Source organism: Hyperolius riggenbachi, chromosome 9 (genome assembly GCF_040937935.1).
Source record: "Hyperolius riggenbachi isolate aHypRig1 chromosome 9, aHypRig1.pri, whole genome shotgun sequence".
In the NCBI taxonomy this organism is placed as follows: domain Eukaryota; kingdom Metazoa; phylum Chordata; class Amphibia; order Anura; family Hyperoliidae; genus Hyperolius; species Hyperolius riggenbachi.
The window spans coordinates 231,220,125-231,241,275 of NC_090654.1; the positions used below are offsets into that span (position 1 = coordinate 231,220,125).

General features: G+C 45.1%; 1 protein-coding gene across 1 annotated transcript; it reads left to right on the top strand.

The window, feature by feature from the left end:
• The first annotated feature begins 1,831 nt into the window (after positions 1-1,831).
• DNAAF2 (dynein axonemal assembly factor 2) lies at positions 1,832-18,208 on the top strand. Its single transcript, XM_068251961.1, has 3 exons — positions 1,832-3,432; positions 10,027-10,173; positions 16,584-18,208. Exons 1-3 carry the CDS (start codon positions 1,876-1,878, stop codon positions 17,004-17,006), a joined length of 2,127 nt encoding a protein of 708 aa, XP_068108062.1. The 5' UTR covers positions 1,832-1,875; the 3' UTR covers positions 17,007-18,208.
• Positions 18,209-21,151: the final 2,943 nt, after the last annotated feature.

Below are 21,151 nucleotides of genomic sequence, written 5' to 3' on the forward strand. Positions count from 1 at the left end.
CTCCCTCTAGATGAAACTCAGCCGATTACGACCATCTCTGATGGGAATCCAGCATATGTACAGCATCCCCCAACCTGTCAGCCAGCGATCCTCTTTGCGCGTCGCTTTGGCCGACTGCATCAATCTCCCCATTTATCATGCCCATGTGACGTCAATCTAGCAATGCTCTGCCCCCCCCCCCCCCCCCCGCATAGGAGTAGAACACAGCGCTAGCGTGCAGGCTGCCAGTGCTTTTCTACAACCTCAGGGAGCAAATCTAGTTGAGGTGACCCAGTAGGAAAACTCATAGACAGTCACTTCCTGCTCGCAGCAAACTCCCTAATTTGGTTGTGACCACTAATTTGTAAGAAATAGGGGACCCAGTGGGAAACACCATCCACGTCACCAACCAAATAGGTTAAGAAAAGTAGCGTGAGCAGAGGCTAAAGCCAAAGCAAGTGTTGTACCCAAAGCTCAATGGCGAAGGCCATGGGCTTTGGGTCCTGGTATGCAGTTTTAGAGTTTATCCAGTGAACAGTGGTTTCTTCTGGGTTTAAGGACTGTACACACGCCTGACTTAAATCGGATGAGGCGGCCGATAATGACTGCCTCATCCAATAATCAGGCATGTGTTGGGCAGCCCCTGACTGATCTGCCTGTCGGATCTACTCACCCCCAGGAACACCGATCCCCTTATTTACTGTATGCTGCTCACCAGCCTGTAACGTGTGAGCCAATCGTCGTACCTCCATCACCCCATCCCCCCCGCGTAGCAACAAAGCGCATCGTCAGTTCCACAGCTGACATGCGTGAGTCCAGCCTGGCGAAGAGATGTTGCCCAAGGTGACCAGGCAACATCCGTCAAAGGTGTGTACGCACCTTTCCAAATTAGTGAGAAGAAAAGCAGGAATTAGCTGTTGGTCTGAAGTTTCATACAAGCTCCACTTCGGACCTATAATATAGCCCCTGCCAAGCAGCATGCCTCATACTTGTATGCAAGGCTTTTATGGCCATCATTCACTTATCTACTCATAGATTTTAAAACATGCCTGATCAGCTTATTGACTGACTGACCAAACTATCCAAAACTGATCAAAAGTTGATCGAAAAGGCCATGTTATGCTGGGTACACTGTTCCCGCACTCGATGCGCCGCTTGATTCCCGGCGATTCTACTATTTTCGAGCGCATTTCGATGATTTTTAGGTCGATTGCCATGTAAGGTATGGCAAATCGACCTAACAATCCATCGAAACGCGAATCGGACATGTCGGAAATAAACGAAACGACGTGAATCGAGCAGTGCATCGAGTGCGGGAACACACCATGTGTACCCAGCAATAGGGGCAAAGGACCACCAAGTAGATTCGAAGTGCAACCCTGAAGATTGATATGTGCATGGCCAGCCTTAGGTTAGTATAATATGAACTATATTTAGAACTGACATTTTTAGTACAGGCAACGTAATCCGTTGTGTTCTAAAAACAGGACTATTTCCCAGGACAAATCTCATTTCCCTGGCAATGGGGGACAGCTGAGAACTCCGCAGCTGTTCAGCATATGGGCTCCAGCAGAGCCTAGACCGGAGGTATGGACAGGCAGGCAGCTGTAAGTGTGGCACAGCTGACCCAGAATGACCCCCACTGCCCTCCCAGCATGCAATGTAAGCATACATCGTCTTGTACTGCGTCTCACTCAACCCTTCCCCCTCCAGCCGCACATGCTATGTCAACAACCACACGGTCACCATAGCAACCACCTGACGCCATCACCCTATTGGACAACTGGACGGCTTCCACACCGCAGCTTTCCCACTAGCCAATCAAAATTGACTCCACGGTACGCTCTGACCTCATCATTAATCGCCGGTTCCCTTGGAGATCAGTGCTAGAGGAGAATGGCGGCCAGGATGGAAGAGCTGAACGTGACCTCGGAGGAGCTGGAGCGATTCAGAACCGCTTTCCAGGACGCTCGCTTCCGGGAGTTGTTCGCTCAGTACGCGGAGGAGATCAGCGACCCCGAGAACCGGCGGCGGTACGAGCGGGAGATCAGCGAGATGGAGCGGGAACGAGGCATGGACGTGCAGTTCATCCACCCGCAACCAGACCACGTGCTGCAGACCAGTCTGGGCGGCCAGCAGACCTGCTATCTGAACGTCTGCAGCAATGCCCTGGTCCGCCAGCCGCAGTGGGTGCCGGGAAAGGACTCTGAGGGCAGGCCTGGCCAGCACTGGAGCCTCCCGTGTTCCCTAACCCCGGCCAGAGAGCAGCTAAGCCCTGAAGGCAACAAGGAGGTCATCTACGACGTGATCTTCCACCCAGACACCCTGCACTTGGCCACCAAGAGTGACCGCTTCAAGACCATGGTGGACCTCACTGCCCTGGACACTGTGGCCAAGAGCTTCAAGGTGGTCCTAGACACTGCCAACGTTACCACCATCAGCGAGAAATACAAGGGGGTACCACAAGCCAGCGTCATCCGAAAACCACATCCTGGTGCTAAGCCAAAGCCGCAGGACCCCAATGATCCACTGACTTTTCCCTATCCCTATAAAGTGCCAGGGGACCAAAAGGAGAGTTGCCATAACCAGACAAAGCCCAAAAAGGTCCGTCCAGTGTCTAGTGAAATTAAAGTGGGATCCATTTCTGGTGAATGTAAGCCATGCTGGAAACCCACCATTCCCCATTACACCATAAGACATCGTTCTTATGTGGATATCCAGGATTATAGAGATGCCCGGGACTCCACGCCCAGCCCAGTGCCCAAGGAGTTAGTCATCACTGTAGATTTGCCACTCCTGAACTCAGCATCTGAAGCAGATCTAAAAATTGAAGGGAAAGCTTTGAGCCTGGAGTCCCAGAAACCAGCCTATAAACTAGATCTGAAACTTCCCTATTTGGTGGAGGAGGAAAGAGGGACTGCCCAGTTTAATAAGAGTAAAAAGCAGCTAGTAATCACTCTACCGGTGGTTCAGCAAAATATCCCTATGTTAATGCAGGATCCGGTATCAAAAGTGTCAGAATCTGAATCCAACTCAACCATCTGTAACCCACAAGAGGCTTCAGGGACACAGGAGATCCTTCCTTCAGGACAGGAGTCAGTCACAGCAGAAAGTGCCCAGAACTGTTTACCACATGTTTCCCCTGAGTGCCCTATATTTACCTGCTCACAGAATGCTACCTCACTGACTTTAGTTATTCATGTCAAAGATATTGATGAGAATAGCATCACATCAGAGGTCAGCAGTTATCAATGTGAAATTAGGTTTTGTGTGAAACACACAAATGTGGCCTATGTTCTATTTGTACAGTTTTTACCGCAATATAGCCTCAATACAGATTACATTGCTGTGAATGTTTCAGAGGACAACACCGTCATAGAGCTTACAAAAACCTCAGAATGCTTTGGACTTTGGAAGAATCTCTACTTTGGTGTGAATAGCAATTCTTTACAGGTAAAGTACTTGTGTGTTTCTAACTTCAATATTGTTTGTTACTGATGTACTTAAAGGGAACCTAAACTGAGAAGGATATGGCTGTTTCCTTTTAAACAATACCAGTTGCTTGGCAGTCCTGCTGATCTCTTTGGCTGCAGTAGTGGCTGAATCGCACACCTGAAACAAGCATGCAGCTAATCCAGTCTGACTTCAGTCAGAGCACCTGATCTGCATGCTTGCTGAGGGGCTGTGGCTAAAAGTATGATGCTGGGTACACATGATGCGTTTTTTATTTCTTTTGTTTTGTTTTTTCAGTCGATTTCCTGTTCGTCTGATTTTCAATTAGTTTTTCCGCTTGATTCTCTTATCTTTTCTTATCAATTTCCATTCACTTCTATGAAAAATCGAGCGGTAAAACGATCGAGAGTAATATCGGACATGACAGAAATTATCAATCAAACGCATCTATCGAACGAGAAAACGTAACTTGTACCTAGTATTAGAGACACAGGATCAGCAAGAGAGTTAGGCAACTGATATTATTTTAAAAGGAAAAAACCATATCCTTTTTAGTTTAGATTCCCTTTAAGGTGGCCATACATTAGGCGATTTTGCAGCCGATCGACCTTGTGATTTTATTATTAATCATCGGATTAGATGAAAATCAGTGCTGCCAAGAGCATGCCCGATTGACCATGTGACCAAATTCAGGCCGAAATAGGTTGGAAGTATCGATTGAACATGCTGCAAGATGTAGGAACAGCTTGCTCGATCAGATGTGCGGCGATAGTGGCATGCAATATTGGGAGGTGCAGCGGAACCCCTGGTGCTTTCCCTCTAATGTGAAATGCTCCAGCCCAGTGCAGCGTACTTCACCTGTTAGTTGCTGGCTCCGGACTCAGTCTGCATACATGCACCCCATGGGGTTGCCAGTGTAGCATGGATGCACGTGTGATGTCACACATACGCCGGCAACCACCTGGGGCGTGTGTATGCGGACAGAGCTCGGAGCCAGCGGCAAACAGGTAAAGTATGCTACACTGGGCGGGAGCATTTTACATTATGGGGACAGCGTGGGTGCGGTAGATGCGGTGTCACTATGCCGATTCCCGAGAGAATTAATGGTGAAATCCATCGGGAATCGGCCTGTGGTATGTGGGCAGGCAACAGGTCTCTCTTCGATCAGAGAGAGATCTGCCCATACATCCTCTGTGTATGGTACCTTTAGAGTATGTGTTACAACGGTTTGTTCTTCCTGTGTCTCCACGATTATGGGTGTTCAAACAAATAGCAGTTTTTTTTATTTATTACCTTCTGAGGCACTAATTTTATTAATCAAGCAGTCCAAATATGCAATTTTCTGTTAAAAAAATTATTGGACTGAATGAAAAGAATGAAAACTTTTTATGAGAACTTAATAAGGGCAGGGACCTACTAGGAATCACTGTGTAGCTATTAACCACTTCTGTACCACAGGGTTTTTTGCTGATCGGTGCTGCGTGGGCTCTCCAGCCCGCAGCACCGATCAGCTGGCAGCCAGGGCGATCAGACTGCCACTCTTTTTTCCCCACTAGGGGGATGTCCTGCCGGGGGGGTCTGATCGCCGCCGGCTGCTTGCGCTTGCGGGAGGGGGCTCTTCAAAGCCCCCCTCCGCAGCGCTTTCTGGCCTCCTTCCCCTTCCCTCCCTCTCCCTTCCTTTGTGAGCGGCGCAGGACGGATTTCCGTCCTGCGCCTGATGGGATAGGCTTTAGCCTATCAGATGCCGGCGATCCCCGGCCAATCAGAGGCCGGGGATCGCCGATGTCCTCTACGGCGCTGCTGCGCAGCAGCGCCATATACATGTAAACACCGGGGAAGATCTTCCCCGTGTGTTTACATTTACCCTGCGAGCCGCCGATCGGCTCGCAGGGTGTTCACGGAGACACCCTCCGTGAGCTGACATAGAACGGCCGTTTCCATGGAATCCACTTCAGGATTCAGGGGCGTACTTAAGCGTACGCAGAATCCTGAAGTGGTTAAAGGACAACAGTAGTGAGAGGTATATGGAGGTTGCCATATTTATATCCTTTTAAACAATACCAGTTGCCTGACATCCCTACCGGTCTATTTGGCTGCAGTAGTGTCTGAACTGCACCAGAAACAAGCATGCAGCTAATCTTGCCAGACCTAATAATGTCAGAAACACCTCATCTTCTGCATGCTTGTTCACGGACTGTGGCTAAAAGCATTAGAGGCAGAGGATCAGCAGGAGAGCCAGGCAACTGGTATTGCTTAAAAGGAGTAAATCTGGCAGCCTCCATAACTCTGGCTTTAGTTGACCTTTAAAGTAAATGAGAATTGTTAAAAAAAAACCAGATACTTAACCACCCTGGCGTTCTATTAAGATCGCCAGGGCTGCTGCATGAGGTTTTTTTTTAAATAGATGGCGCTCCGGAGGCGTTCTTCTGATCGCCTCCGGCGGCCAAAAGTAACACGGAAGGCCGCAATAAGCAGCCTTCCGTATTTGGCTTCTCCTGTCGCCATGGCGACGAGCGGAGTGACGTCATACGTCCTGACGTCAGCCGCCTCCGATCCAGCCCTTAGCGCTGGCCGGAACTATTTTTTCCGGCTGCGCAGGGCTCAGGCGGCTGGGGGGACCCTCTTTCACCGCTGCTCGCGGCGGATCGCCGCAGAGCGGTGGCGATCGGGCAGCACACGCGGCTGGCAAAGTGCCGGCTGCGTGTGCTGCTCTTTATTTGATCAAAATCGGCCCAGCAGGGCCTGAGCGGCACCCTCTGGCGGTAATGGACGAGCTGAGCTCGTCCATACCGCTAAGGTGGTTAAGGAGAGGGAGGCCTCTGGCTCTTATAGAGCCTCTCCTCTCCTAGTGCCCTCATTGCAGCGGCAGCTCCTCGTTCGAATCTCCCACTGCAGGGGTCTTGCTGGAGTTGAGTCCTCCCGAAGACAGGCCGCTGCATACTGCACTGGCAGTATTGAACAACAATCTTCAAGAGCACTCTCGAAGACTTCTGAAACCTCCCTTCAGCCGTGGACAAAGCATTATTTGACCAAATTGTTTGAATTCTGCTATGGGGTCCAGGAGAGGAAAGGCTCTAGGATCCAGAGCCTTCCGGAGCAGTGCTTTTCAGCGCTGCTAGATTTGGGCGCCGCCATAGACTATAATGGCAATCAGTCTATAGCGGCGCTCAGTGAGTAACGTCGGCTCCGTCAGAAGATCGCAGCAATCGCTGGAAGCTGAATTATTTCATTCCCCCACTATCCATGGCGGCCTGGAGGGGGAATAGTAATTAAAATGGCCCGGACTTGTGCAAGAAGCAGGATCAGCCATATACCACTGTATCCTGAGCCCAAGTCTACCGGCGCTGATTTCAAATGTACTCAGAGCCTTCCCTCCCCCCCCCCCCTTTTTTTTTTTTTTTTTTTTTTTTTTTTTTTTTTTTTACGGTTCCCATTGGCTTTAAATCGTGCAAGCGCTGTGTCCAGCGATTTCTAGAACAGTTGCAATTCCTGGCATTTTTTTTATTACCTTTTTTCCTGTTTAAATAAAGTTTAAATATACTATTTAGTGTCCCGATGTCTGGCTTCTGCCCATAGCCCTGCCCCCTAGGAGAACAGATCTTAGATGCTTTTGTAGCTCCAATCAGAGAAGCGTCTGTTATCTTTATTTGCAAGGGGGCGGTTGAGTATATTTATACGCGTTCAACTCGCTGCAAAATCACCTTGAAAAGTGATTTTAAGGGTTCAGACACACTATAAGCGCTTTTCTGAGCGCTTTTTGGCCTCCAGAGCTTTCCGAGACCTTTTTAAAAACACTCCCATTGACCTGCAGTAAAATCGCGCTCATGATAAAATTCCATGATTTTACCGCGATTTTTATGCAAGTCAATGGAAGTGTTTTTAAAAAAGCTTTCAGAAAGCTCTAGAGGCCAAAAAGCACTCAGAAAAGCGCTTATAGTGTGTCTGAGCCCTAAAGTGGCGGGGTAGTGTAATGGTTAAGGGCTCTGCCTCTGACACAGGAGACCAGGGTTCGAATCTCTGCTCTGCCTGTTCAGTAAGCCAGCACCTATTCAGTAGGAGACCTTGGGCAAGTCTCCTTAACACTTCAACTGCCTATGGAGCGCGTCCTAGTGGCTGCAGCTCTGGCGCTTGAGTCTGCCAGGAGAAAAACGCATTATAAGTATTTGTCTTTTAGAAGCGATTTTGCACCGCCTATATCCTTTGCATTTGAGCATAAATGCACCCAAAATTCTACATGTCCTGCTATTAAATCTCAGAGTGGGTTCACCACCATTCACTTTATTGGCAAATGATTTTTTTGGGGATTTGTAGGCGATCTAAAAACTTAGCCCTGCCCTGAAAAATGCTCATTATCCTGGAAACCAATTGTATTGTAGAAATGGGGACAGAGATCCACTGTACCCCTATGCAGCACCAATGCCATGTTGTTTTAATTGAGTCATAAGGTAAGCTTATATTTAGAAAAAAGACAAAAATGGCTTTAAATCTACTATAAATATAGAAGGCCCATCCAATAACTTTCATACGTATTGCCATATAACAGTAGTTTGTACATAAATTTGCCAAAGCACCAGGTACTCTATTCTTTATTGTACATTTTTTTTTTTTTTTTTTTTTTTTTTAAGCAATCAATGGATTTATAATTGGGATAAAGAGGCGCCCAGGTTTGAAGTTAAAAGCCACAATAAAATCGAAAAAGGGTGAGGTGACGTACCTCAATGATGACAATCTAGTTTAAGACACTATAATTTTATTAGCTCAGGCAACGCGTTTCACGGGTCCAAGCCCGCTTCCTCAGGCCAGTAACAGTGCCTGAGCATAGACAGCTGGTTAGCAAAGAGAGCCTCTTTTGTCTCCAGTGCCTTTTTCTCCAGGGTGTCAAAACACCCCACCACTGCTGAAATCAATGGATGTACAAATGACGGTATATGGAGATATGTATGACCCAAGCAAGCAATTGCAGCGAATTGCAAATGACATGGACACTCTTCATTTTATACTCCATTTTACAGGCCTATAATTTATATGTTCAATCTAAGTTGGATACATCATTTTTTACAATGAAGGGCAGTTTTTGTGCTGAACTACCCCTCAAATGTCATTGTCTGCCAGCAGAGATCCATTCTAAAGCCTGATACACACCATACAATTTCCCTTCAGATAGATTGGTCGAGTAGATAATTTTCAACAGGTCCGATCTGATTTCCATTCGATTTTTCGATCACTTTTATACAAAATTGTTCAGAATAAAAAATCGGAAATCAGATTGGACCTGTTGGAAATTATCTATTTGACCCATTTATCTGAAGGGAAATTGTATGGTGTATACTAGCCATAATGCCTGGTATACAGCATGCAATTTTCCTGTCAAATTGATGGGAAATTTCCCTTTGTTTGATTTTCCTGCATGCCCGATCTGCTTCCGATTGAGAAAGAGATTGATTCTGAGATTAGTACTGATCACAAAATTGATCCCTTTCTCAATCCGAAGCAGATGGGACATGCAGGAAATAAACAACAAGAATTTTCCTGTCCATCTGATGTGAGCATTGTGTGGTTTGTACACAGCCTAATATCCCTCTTGCTATAGCTGCTAGCTTTGTACAGCAGACAGGAGTACAGAGCTCCTATCACTCCTGCCCACGGTGCTCCCACCCATGGCTGTGGAGTCCGAGTCGAGGAGTCGGAGTCAGAGCAATTTTGGGTAACCAGAGTCGGAGTTGGTGATTTCATAAACTGAGGAGTCGGATGATTTTTGTACAAAATACACAGCCCTGGCAAGTATTAGACTAAGGAGTCGGAGTCGAGGAGTAAGTGGTTGTATAATGTTTGCACACCATTACATTATAACTTGTATGGACTAGACAACATTGATTGTCTTATTTGTAGGACAGAGTTAAGAGGTCACAGTGGCAGCATATCAATGTACAGGCATATTGGGATATGTGCTTTCACATGCTAGTTTTAACTGGGCCCGAACAAGTCACCCCTGCTGTATGTACAGCCTCCCTGAAGCATAGCTGAAAGATCATGAGTGCTGGATCATCTTGGCTGAGCACATTGTTCCCCTCCTTACCCCGCCTTCAGGAAGATGCACCATCGTACACTGCACTGCCGTTCCTCCTTATGCTCTATCGCAAGGGTGTCAAACTCTAATACAAAGTGGGCCGAAATGGAACACTGGGACCTAATCGCGGGCCAACCTCAAGGTCTACTGGCCACCTTTTCCCCCTTATAAAGTTCCCTGGTGTCTGAAGCCCCTACCTTCTTCTATACAGTTCCCTGGTGTCTAGAGGCCCCCACGCTCCCCTATAGAGTGTCCTAGTGTTTAGTGCTTTCCCCCCTACCTCCCCCATATGGTGTTCTAGGGCTTCACCTTCAATATAGCTTCCCTGGTGGTCTAGAGTGGGCCAAATATAATGCACAGTGGGAAAACCACTTGAGGGCCAAATTTAATGGCTCGGAGGGCCAGATTCGGCCCGCGGGCCGGAGTTTGACATATATGCTCTATTGCAACAGTACACGTTGCAAGCCAGGAAAATCTCTGGTGTTGTGCTTTGTGGGGTTTTCATTGTGCTTTTCTGTTTTCTGCAGGAAAGAAGGTTTATTGATGAAGAGAATGTAGCAGAATTCCTGGAAAGTGGTTTACGCCCCTCCACCATCCCATGGTCTACACTAGAAGACCAGCCTCTGATTGATGTGCTGGATATGAACGCGGAGAGGACCCACATCCGATTGAATGTAAGTGATTACCTGCTTGTTTGTGATGTACATCCATTCCTTGCTTGGGACAGTTTCCCACCTTCTGTGCTGCGCTGGTACATTCTTTCTGCCTATATGAGCTTCCTGTGGCTGCTGCAGTTGCTGTTTATCCTATCTTTAAGGTATGGTACACATGAGGGGATCTGCAGGCAACTTTTTGTATACAGTAGAATCCCTTAACAGTAAACTCCAAGGGACCAGGAAAAGTAGTTTACTATATCAGAAGTTTACTGTATCAATTGGTCATACATTGTATTTTATACAGATGCATTTGCTGAGACCTGAGGACCGAGTTTACTAAATCCAGAGGTTTACTATAACCAGATTGTACTGTAATTGTACTGATTTGATTTTCCAAAAACACATGCATGATGGTTCCGATCAGATCTGTTTCCAGCCAGAGCTGTGGAGTTTGACTTTTTTGGCCGATATGCAATTAACTTTTTCTCCTGGGGGATAATTTCAAACTTGTCGATTAAAATGCCTTTTAAACCACCAGCAAGCAAGAAAACACTCAACATAATTTTGATAGTACTTGTTCACCTACTTTTTGGTAATTTTTTTTTTTCAATTTGGAAGTGCTGAAAAGTTATTCTAAGTAGAAGATGTAACTCCTAGGAGAAAACTCAGGAGAAAAAGTTAATTGCATATGGGGCTTAAAGGGAACCCAAGGTGAGAGACGTGGGAGGATGGCATATTTATTTCCTATTACCTTCTTCCCGACCACCTAACGCCATATGGCGGTGGGTGAGCAGCTCTGTTGTTCCTCCACACCGCCATATATGGTGTCATCTCGCCGAAGGCAAGATTTGCAGGGAACCAGCGATCTCTCCCGTCCCGTCGGACCCCAGCGATCAGCCTGCCAGCCAGTGATCGGAGTTGGCAAGCTGTTTATTTAGGTAAATAATTTACCAAATATTTATAGAACGCTGACATCTTACGCAGCACTGTACAGAGTATATTGTCTGGTCACTAACTGTCCCTCTGATGGGCTCACAAGCTAATCCCTGGCATAGCCATATGTAATGTGTGTGTATTGTTAGTGTTAGTCTAGGGCCGATTAAAGGGGAACTATGGCGAAAAATTAAAAAAATGTGCAAACCTAGACAAGGAAGAAGTGTGTTTTGTCCAGAGTAAAATGAGCCATAAATTACTTTTTCTCCTATGTTGCTTACAATAGGTAGTAGAAATCTGACAGAATTGACAGGTTTTGGACTAGTCCATCTCTTCATAGGGGATTCTCAGCAAGGCTTTCATTCTTTATAAAGATATTCCCTAAAAAGGATTTAAACAATGATGCTGGCTAGCTTCCCTGCTTGCTTCAGTTTTTTTGGCAGTTGGATAGAGCAACTGCCATTCACGAAGTGCTTTTGAAAATAAATGAATCCCTGAGAACCCCCCCCCCCCATGAAGAGATGGACTAGTCCAAACCCTGTCACTTCTGTCAGATTTCTACAACCTACTGTAAGTGACAGCAACATAGGAGAAAAGTAATTTTTGGCTCACTTCGCTCTGGAAAAAACTTCTGTATAGGTTTGCACATATATTACATTTTACAATTGTTAGCCATAGCGCCCATTTAAGGAGGAAGCCAATTTACTCATCTGTATGTAGGGCTTTTTTATTTAATAAAAATAAAACCAGCAGCAGCAATTAAATACCACCAAAAGAAAGGTCTATTTGTGGGAAGAAAAGGAGGTACAATTCATTTGGGTGCTAAGTTGTATGACCAAGCAATAAACCATTAAAGTTGTAAAGTGCAGAATTGTGTAAAAAAAAAAAAAAAAAAAAAAAAAAAAAAAAATCACCTGGACACTAGGTGGGTATAAACCTCTAGTCCTCAAGTGGTTGAACAATGCACATTCCCTGGCTGTCCTGCTAATCCTCTGCCTTCAATACTCTTTTAGCCATAGACCCTGAACAAGCATGCAGATCAGATTGGAAATTAGTGGGGATGGAGGCGCCCAGAATAAATAGTATTTTTCTATAAAAAAATCATAAAAAGAGGTTTTTCTCTTACCGCTCTAGGTGAAAGAACAACAGTATAATAACCTTTAAAGATAAAACATTTCTTTGTTACATCTCATACAAATCCTAAAATAAATCTGCACTGTTTCTACTTCCTGATTCATGGAAGCAGACATATTGTCAATAACATCCTGTGCTTTCAAATGAGCTTATCTGCCGTGGCAGTCATGTGACACGGGAGAGATCAAATTACAACTTGGAATTATACACAGATGAGGGGGATTAGATAGGCTAAACTCTCTAAATATATATGGGGTGCATTTCTCTTGTTTTCCTTCTGTCCTGTGCAAGAGTTCAGGTCCACTCTAATAGGTAATTTCTCTGTGTGGGGGTTGAATAAACCAGATTTAATGTCACGCTGGCATGGCTGCTGTTTAACTCGCAGACCTGGATTTTCCACCTCTGTTTATGGTTAGTTCTAAAGACTGTATTCATCTTAAATTTTACTTTTTCATTTCAGGTTTACTTCAGTTTGAGTCAAATCTAGAGTGGCAAAAGTGCATTGTATATGATTACCACTAGGTGGTGGCATGTCCTAGTGTCAGGGCCAAGTAAGCATGAATAGACTTTTGCATTACTTATTTATAGAATGGATGTGTAGAATTGCGAACAATGGGTTTTGTTATCCACAACAGAAATTACTTTATTTTTTTTTCTTGTTTGCCGTAGAACAAGCACAATTCTCCCGTCAGATATAGTTGAGTCATAACGGCATACAGTTTCATGAGAATGTGGGCCATTGTTCCTCCTTAGCAGTTATGATTGCCCCTTCTTTGTTTGATCTTGTAATTCCCTAAATTGAACCCAAACTCTGATTCAGATTTCCTCACTTCCTGTTTTGTGGATTTAGACTCATGGTTGGCAGCATGGATCAGGTAAATTGGACACCATTCCATAGGCTCTAATGTAACTAGTCGCTATTTACTTAGTGACATGGCACCAAAGGAAAAATGTATACATACCTTGGGCTCCCTCCAGCCCCCTCCTGCCTGGTCGGTCCCTCGCCATCCTCTTCCTCTTGGATCCTCTGCTACAGCTCCCAGTAATTTGGCCAGTCGGGGTGTAGTGTGTGTGCACCCTGCCGCAGGTGCAGAATACTCCCGGGCGATGGGGCAGCGCGCACGGCCAGACTACGTTGACTGGCCAAAATACTGGGAGCCGTAGCGGAGGATCCAGGAGGAAGATGGCAGCGAGGAACCGATCAGGCAGAAGGGGAGCTGGAGGAATCCCCAGGTATGTATGCATTTTTCCTTCGGTACCATCTCAGGTACACAAAGGGCAATTTGGTTGGAGTATTATATAGCCAAACTCTGGCTAGCGGCGGGTAATGTATTGCTGACAGCGGACAGTCCGGTCATGTGGACAAATGTGGCGATTGGGCACATAGCTGTAGCATAGCTGAGCGCTGTTTGGCTCCAGCAGTTCGGACAGACGTTTGGCTGCTGTAGTTCAGTTGTGCATTGGATTCTAGCTGACAACGCGAACTGTTACTGTGTGGGGGCAGGGGGATGATGAAGCAGCACGTGTGTGACATCACGCAGGGATGCGGCATGCACAAAGAGTTGGCCACCGCTCAACCAAGTTGATCTGCCGGGCGGATTGCTTGTGGAGCGGTGGTTGGAGGTCGCTGTATACACGCCTGACTAATGCCTGAGGGGGTCCTTAGCACCCACCCCAGCTGACTTTAGTCAGGCATGTGTACAGGGCTTTAGATGTATGTGGGGAAGGGGGGGTTGGTTGTAGGTAGGGGGAAGTTAGTGTTGGGCACAGATAAGAGGAAAGTTTGTATGAGGATAGAATAGAATAGCTATATTCTACTACCGGTGATGTCTGATTGCGCTGCCTGTTAATTTCTGCTGACCCCGTATGTGCAGTAGGAGCCTGTGCTGCTACATTTCCTATTTAATTATGCTGCCAGCAGTAAAACACTCAATATCTCCGCTTCCACACCTCCTCCTACACTCTCCAAATTTTCAGGGTATGGAGGGGAGCCCCCACACTAAGTCTATGCTGAATTGCAGCCCCCTGCTGGTTCCCGAGTTAAGTTTCTGTAATCTATTTCGGGAACCAGCAGGGCTTGGGGGCTGCAATTTCACACATAGGTAGATCGGGGGGGGGGGGGGAGACCCTCTTTCTCCACCAGGAAAATTTGGGGAGTGTAGGCGGTGTGGAAGCAGAAATATTTAATCTTTAACCACCGGCAACATAATTAACTTCCCACTGAGCATGCATGAAAGTCAGTGTGGAAGGGCTGTGGAGTCGGTACAAAAATCTTCCAACTCCGACTCCTCAGTTTATGAAACCACGACTCCGACTACGGGTAACCAAAATGACATAGGCTCCAATTCCTTAGTCTAATATTTAACAGGGCTGTGGATTTTGTACAAAAATCACCCAACTCCGACTCCTCAGTTTATGAAACCATGACTCCGACTCCGGGTGCCCAAAATTACTCCGACTCCTCGACTCCAACTCCGACTCCACAGCCCTGTGTGGAAGGGAGTTTCCGGACAGCACAATCAGACATAACACCGGCAAAGTCTTGCATATAAATTACCTTGTGTTGGTTTTAAAGCACCCATGAAGTAAAGATTAATGTGGAGGCTGCCATATTTATTTCATTTAAACACCAGTTGCCTGGCATCCAGCTGATCTTTCTGGCATTAGTAATGTTTTGTACTACACAACTGAAACAAGTATGCAGCAAATACAGTCAAACATCTGATCTGTATTCTTGTTCAGGGTCTATGGCTACAAGTATTAGAGGCAGAGGATCAGTAGGACAGCCAGGCAATTTGCATTGTTTAAAAGGAAATAAATATGGCAGCCTCCATATCACTCTCGCTTCAGGTGTCCTGGAACAGACAAGCAGCACTTTTCTCAGTACTTGTGATTTGAAAAGCTCTTGCTAAAGTGATAGTTTGTGCAGTACTGAACTCAAAATTAATCCTATATATCGATTGGAAGCAGATTGGACATGTTAGAAATTATCAAACAATAGTGTCATGTGCACCATCCTTTATCCAAAATGAAAATAGGAAGCTTTCTGTTATTTGCATGCTGAGATAAGCTTGTTACTGGCACTGCACGGTTCCTGCAGTTAGGCAAAGGCACTTAGACCAGGTAAAAAGAGAAAAAAATTAGGGACATATTGGGGCTTCTTTTAGAGAAAGGGAGGCAGAGGTTGTTAATATATTTGTGGCAATATTTTTTGGGGGGCAATTTTTTTGTTTTTGGATGTTAAAACACCCTTTAGGCCTCTTTCACAGTGGGACGTTGCGTTTGATGCGACGTTAAGGTCGCATAACGTGCCTCTAATGCCATGCATTGTAGACTAACTTGGACGTTATAGTACATTCTTTAGCCCTGCGTTTGGTGCGCCTTTTCGTCGCACAATGATGGAACAAAAATGACGCATGCATACATTTAAAAAAAAAAAAAAAAAATTACTAAGCATGTGCAACACAGATAACACAGCAAATGTATTGCTAAACGCACAGCATGCAGCACGTCCTAAATATTGCTACACGTTACACCCAACGTGTGCACTGTGAATGTCGCGCAGACTTTGTATTGCTGTGCGTTAGTCTGCGTTGGAATATTTTCTAACGGGCGACTTTAACGTCGCACTGTGAAAGAGGCCTTAAAGTGAACCTGAGGTAAAAATAAACTGATGATATAAGCAATTGTATTTATCCTCCTCCTCCTCAAAATTACTTTACTGACTAATTTGGGCTCTAGAGATTGCCGGACCCCGAATTACGATTCCCCCCAAGTTGTGACAACTCGGGGGAATAGCATTACCACCACAGACTTTCAGCAGGCTTAGGGTGAGCCATCTCTTATGTATGTATATTATATCTATATCAATTTCTTACTGGTGCCTACACAACTATTTTTTTTTATGTAGGTTATGACCTTTCTGTTCACTAGATAAGGAGACAAAAGGTGCCGTGACCGGGGCGCTAAAATGGCCAGAGAGCCCTGGATGAAGTTTTGCATTTTCCACCAATTGGAACCCTCATTTTATTTTGTCATCCATCCTATGACTGTAATTCTTTATGAGTAGCACCGTTATCACAGAGTATTTACAAAATAAGTACGGTACATGTTTTAGATGCAAGACAGGTTAAGAACCCTTTTTGTTGAAGTGTAACACAACAAATTAACAGTAACACATGAAGCAGATCACATAACTACAGATGATCTCCCAGGAGGCCGCCCGGCGTCTTTATCTGCCATAAATGGCTTCCACTTGATCTGTGCAGCCAGGTGTAAAGCAATTCCTCACAGCATTCAGGCTGCAGCAATGTTTACTGACTTTGTGTTTAATGTTTTATGTCTTATTGTTTGCCCTGCAGAAACCGGAGCTGGAAGAGGAACGCTATCGGGCCCAGAGGGAGAGATACGCAGATCTGAGCAAGGTGAAGAAGCAGATAAGTTACCAGTCAGATGACACCAGCCAGTCTGACATAGAAGGAAGAGGGGAGGATAGTGTGCCGGATCCAGGCCTCCAGGATGATTCAGAGAGCCAGTCTGTGCAGCCTGAAGACACCAGTGCAGAAGACCAGGGACTCTGTTTCACTGTAATCCCACCTGGACCATTGGATGGAGATGATATTCCTGAGGTGGTCCAGCAGGAACAGAGCCCCGACTTACAAAACTCTGATCCCGCCCCGATCTTGAAGGAAGTAGATAGAGATGGCCGTGCTGACATCATCTATGACCACAAAACACAGTGTGCCTTTCGATTTGACAACGCCTTACTGTTTGATCTAGATTAATCTTTAATATGATCTTGTTTTGTTTTAAAATGAAAACTGTGCCTTCCTCTAGAGAGTAGTTCCAGTATGGCGGCTACAGCAGATGACGGACTACTTCTCTTACATCGAAAGAGCGAGTTTTCATTTGAATGCTCATGTTTTCTTTAGTGTCTGCTCCTGAATTATTATTTTTTATTATTTCCTTTCCCCCACTGCTTCTCTAACACAAATAGGCACCCCTCCCTCTTCAAGCAGAGCATTTTGCTTCTCCCTGTACCCACACTCCTCAGTAATGCAAGTTCCATATCAGAACACTGTTCCAAAAGAATCTGAACAGAACAATGGTGTGAAGCACAGTGGATAGCAACGTTTGGGGAGGGGGGAATAACTGCCTTGACACCACCTCTGTGCGCCCCATTTCCTCACAGTTTGTTCCAGCTCTCAGTACTTCCTCCTTCACTGCCAGAAGGAGGAAGTAGCTGGAACGCATCGTCGAAGGCAGTGGATGGAGGTGGCGTCAAGGATGAGTTAACCCCCTCTATCCCACCCACCCTGATCAATGCGCTTCATATTCTTGTTCTGATCCATATTGGAACACTGTTCCGGATGAATTGGAACGCTCATCTTGACTCTTCTTCTATTAGGTCCAAGTGAGAGGAAGCTTGTGCGGCAGGCTGTCATCTTTGCCTCCTACCACAACCAGCCACAGTATATTCAATATGGCTGTATCCAGGCCCCATCCCAATTACCCCATAGCCACGCCTTCCATTATAGGAAAGGGTTGTAATTAGCTGTAACTACAACGCCCTCCACATCACATCAGAGGTGAAGTGTGCCTGTGCCACACCCCCTCCCAGAATGCATTGCAGGAGGCCAGGGGTGTGTGTAAAGAAGAAAAAAAAAATCATGGAGTTGGGCTTGAAGTGTTTGATTTATGGACCTGTCACCAGTACATAGTTATAGCAGCTCTGTGGGGTCTCCCCCCATTTCAGCAAATAAAAAGGCTTTGGTGCCATCACTGTGATGCAAAGCATTAACAAATCGGTTCTGTTAACATAAATGTGTTTATGCCACAAGTTGGCCACCTTTCACATGCGAGTGACAGATCAACTCTTGTTTGGGTTTTTTTGTTTGTTTTTCCTTTTGAGTGTGCCAAAGATATATGTTGTTTGGTTTTGAGAAATGTTTACATAATGCTAATTAAACTAGTTTATTGCATTGGATTTGTTTGTATTTCCTTTTTAAAGCAGTTTCATATGAATATATGAGGTTCGCCTGGAAAGTAAGTCTTTTTTTTTTTTTTTTTTTTTTTTTTTTAAATAAGGAATCTTTTTTTATTTTCGATACGTATCTTCTAATTATCTTTTTCACATATTTGCCTCCTTTATTTAAAGGGACTCCGAGCAGTGCAGAAACTATGGAAAGATGCATATCATTTTAAAGCTCTCTTTCTCCTCTTTCCAATGATATATAAACCACCACCCTACGTCTTTTAGTTTTCGCTATTTTCGCGATTGAAATTGCCGCTATCGCGATTTCGATTGCGAAAATAGAGAAAACTAAAAGGTGTAGGGCAACGATTTAGGTGTCGTCAGAAAGAGGAGAAAGAGAGCTTTAAAATGATATCCATCAAGCCATAGTTATATTGTATTACACAGGACGACACTTTCCCCAGTGTCAGCAGCTCCATTCTGCTGAATGCAGCTGCTGACTTTGACAAAAAGTCGCCCTGTGTAATACAATATAACTATGGCTTGATGGATATCATTTTAAAGCTCTCTTTCTCCTCTTTCTGACGACACCTAAATCGTTGCCCTACGCCTTTTAGTTTTCTCTATTTTCGCGATCGAAATCGCGGCCGCTGCAATTTCAATCGCGAAAATAGCGAAAACTAAAAGGCGTAGGGTGGCGGTTTATATATCATTGGAAAGAGGAGAAAGAGAGCTTTAAAATGTTGTGCATCTTTCCATAGTTTCTGCACTGCTCGGAGTCCCTTTAAGCATTTAATATATATATATTTCTTACACTTTTTTTTTTTTCTTTTAATCCCTTTGTTGTAGCAGCAGCATCTCCTCTTCCTCCTCCACACTCTTCGTGATCATATGTACATCTGCATGCCAGATATCTCTGTCAATCACTTCTTCTTCTTTCACCTGTTGCATAGGCATCTTCATAGCTTCGCATATGTTGTCTATCCATTTTAGCCTCTGTCATCCTTTTCTTCTTTTACCCTACATTTTTCCAAGGATTACTTCTACGCATGACCTTGTCCAACTTTCACAGCCATATGTTACTACTGGGAAGACCATAGCTTTAAATATCCTGATCGGTTTTGGTAAAGTGACATCTCTATCCTTTAGTATCTTGTTAAAACCTGCCATAGCTTTCCTCCAAAGCAACAAGCATCTCTTAAAGAGATTCTCCGACCAGGAATTGATAGACGTATGTCTTTTTTTTTCAACCCAAATAACTATGTAACTATGTAAGAATTGAACTTTATCCCACTCAGTAGCTGATACTCCCTTTTACATGAGAAATCTATTCATTTTCACAAACAGACCATCAGGGGGCGCTGTATGCCAGATATTGTGGTGAAACCCCTCCCACAAGAAACTGAGTATCGTGGTACTCCTGGCAGTTTCCTGTCTGTGAACCTTTTTGCATTGTGGGAAATACCTGTTTCCAACTGTAAAAAAGCATGCAGCAGCTATATCACCTGCCAACAGTAAAAATGTCACCATGTGATAAATGTTAGAATGTAAATCAAGGATTTAAAATATTTTACAATGGGCAAACACTGACCAGATCATTTATACATAATTATTGTAAAAATGAAGCACTTTTTTTATTACATTATTTTCACTGGAGTTCCTCTTTAAAGGAAACTTAAAAGACTCTGAAGCTAATAAAAATAGAGCTTTATTTACCATTGCTCTTCTGCCATATCAGCTAAGATGAATCGCCGCATTTCTGCAGCAAAACAAGGTCTGTAAACCCCAGAACTCCTGGGACAAAAATCCACGACTTTTAAATTCGTGGATTTTGCTTCTCGGGTTGGCAGAGCTTTGGACTGTAGCTCTGCCTCCAGTACAGTCAATGAGCGCTGATCTCCGCCTCTCCCCGCCCCTCTCAGCCTTCTTTCACTGAGAGAGGTGAGTTGAGGCGGCGATCAGCGCTGATGGACGGTACTGGAGGCAGAGCTACGGCAAAAAGCTCTGCCTCCTCCAGGAAGTAACGTGGGGATTTCGGGCGGGGACGGGGGATTTTTGCCGCGGGAATGCGGTGATTCATCTTAGCTGATATGGCAGAAGAGGAATGGTAAATAAAAAGCCCTATTTTTATTGGCTTCAGTCTCTCTTTAAGTGAAAAAGAAATTTCCCACTTAATTACCTGGGGCTTCTTCCAGCCACCTGAAGTCTTTCTGGCTTCTCACGGATTCCTCTGGTGTTTGCGTCCTGCATGGGCTAATGCCACGCGCCTCCTCCAACATGTTCCTGCAGTCGGCTGCAGTCTGCACTTGCGCATTAAGCAAATTGCTACCACACATGCACAGAAGGTGGGAGCACGATAGGAGGCACATGGCCAACGCCTCACATGCGCAGTGGACAGGTGACTTGTGAGTCGTTCAGCTTATGTAGGGTGATAGCGGAGAAATGGCAGAGTGCGGAGTCATGGCGAGGGAGCAGGAGGACTCCAGAAGGTTGGAAGAAGCCCCTGGTAAGTAACTGGGCAATTTGTTTTTCACTTAAGAGTAGCTTTGATCTCACAGCTGCAGTCACCATCTGCAGAGACCTATGATCCCAGGAAAATGTAGTCTGGTAATACTTCTACTTTTTCCTCATCTATTTGCAGATGGTTCTTTGGAGCAGATGACCTAAATACATTTTCTTCATGTTGAACAGTAGACCAGCTCTGGCACTTTCTTGTTTGACATCCACAACTAGGCTCATTATTTCTTCCTTATTTTCTGCCATCAGGGTAGTATCTTCTTCATTTTGCTATTTTAATACCAGCATGTGACTCATCTAAACCAGCTTTCCGCATTCCATATTTGGCATACGAGCAGCATCACACTCCTCACTTTTGGGTTGGAGAAACTTCATGACGATACAATAACATTTGTAAAGGCTTTTCTCCCAGAGGACTCAAAGGTCATGGATATGTCT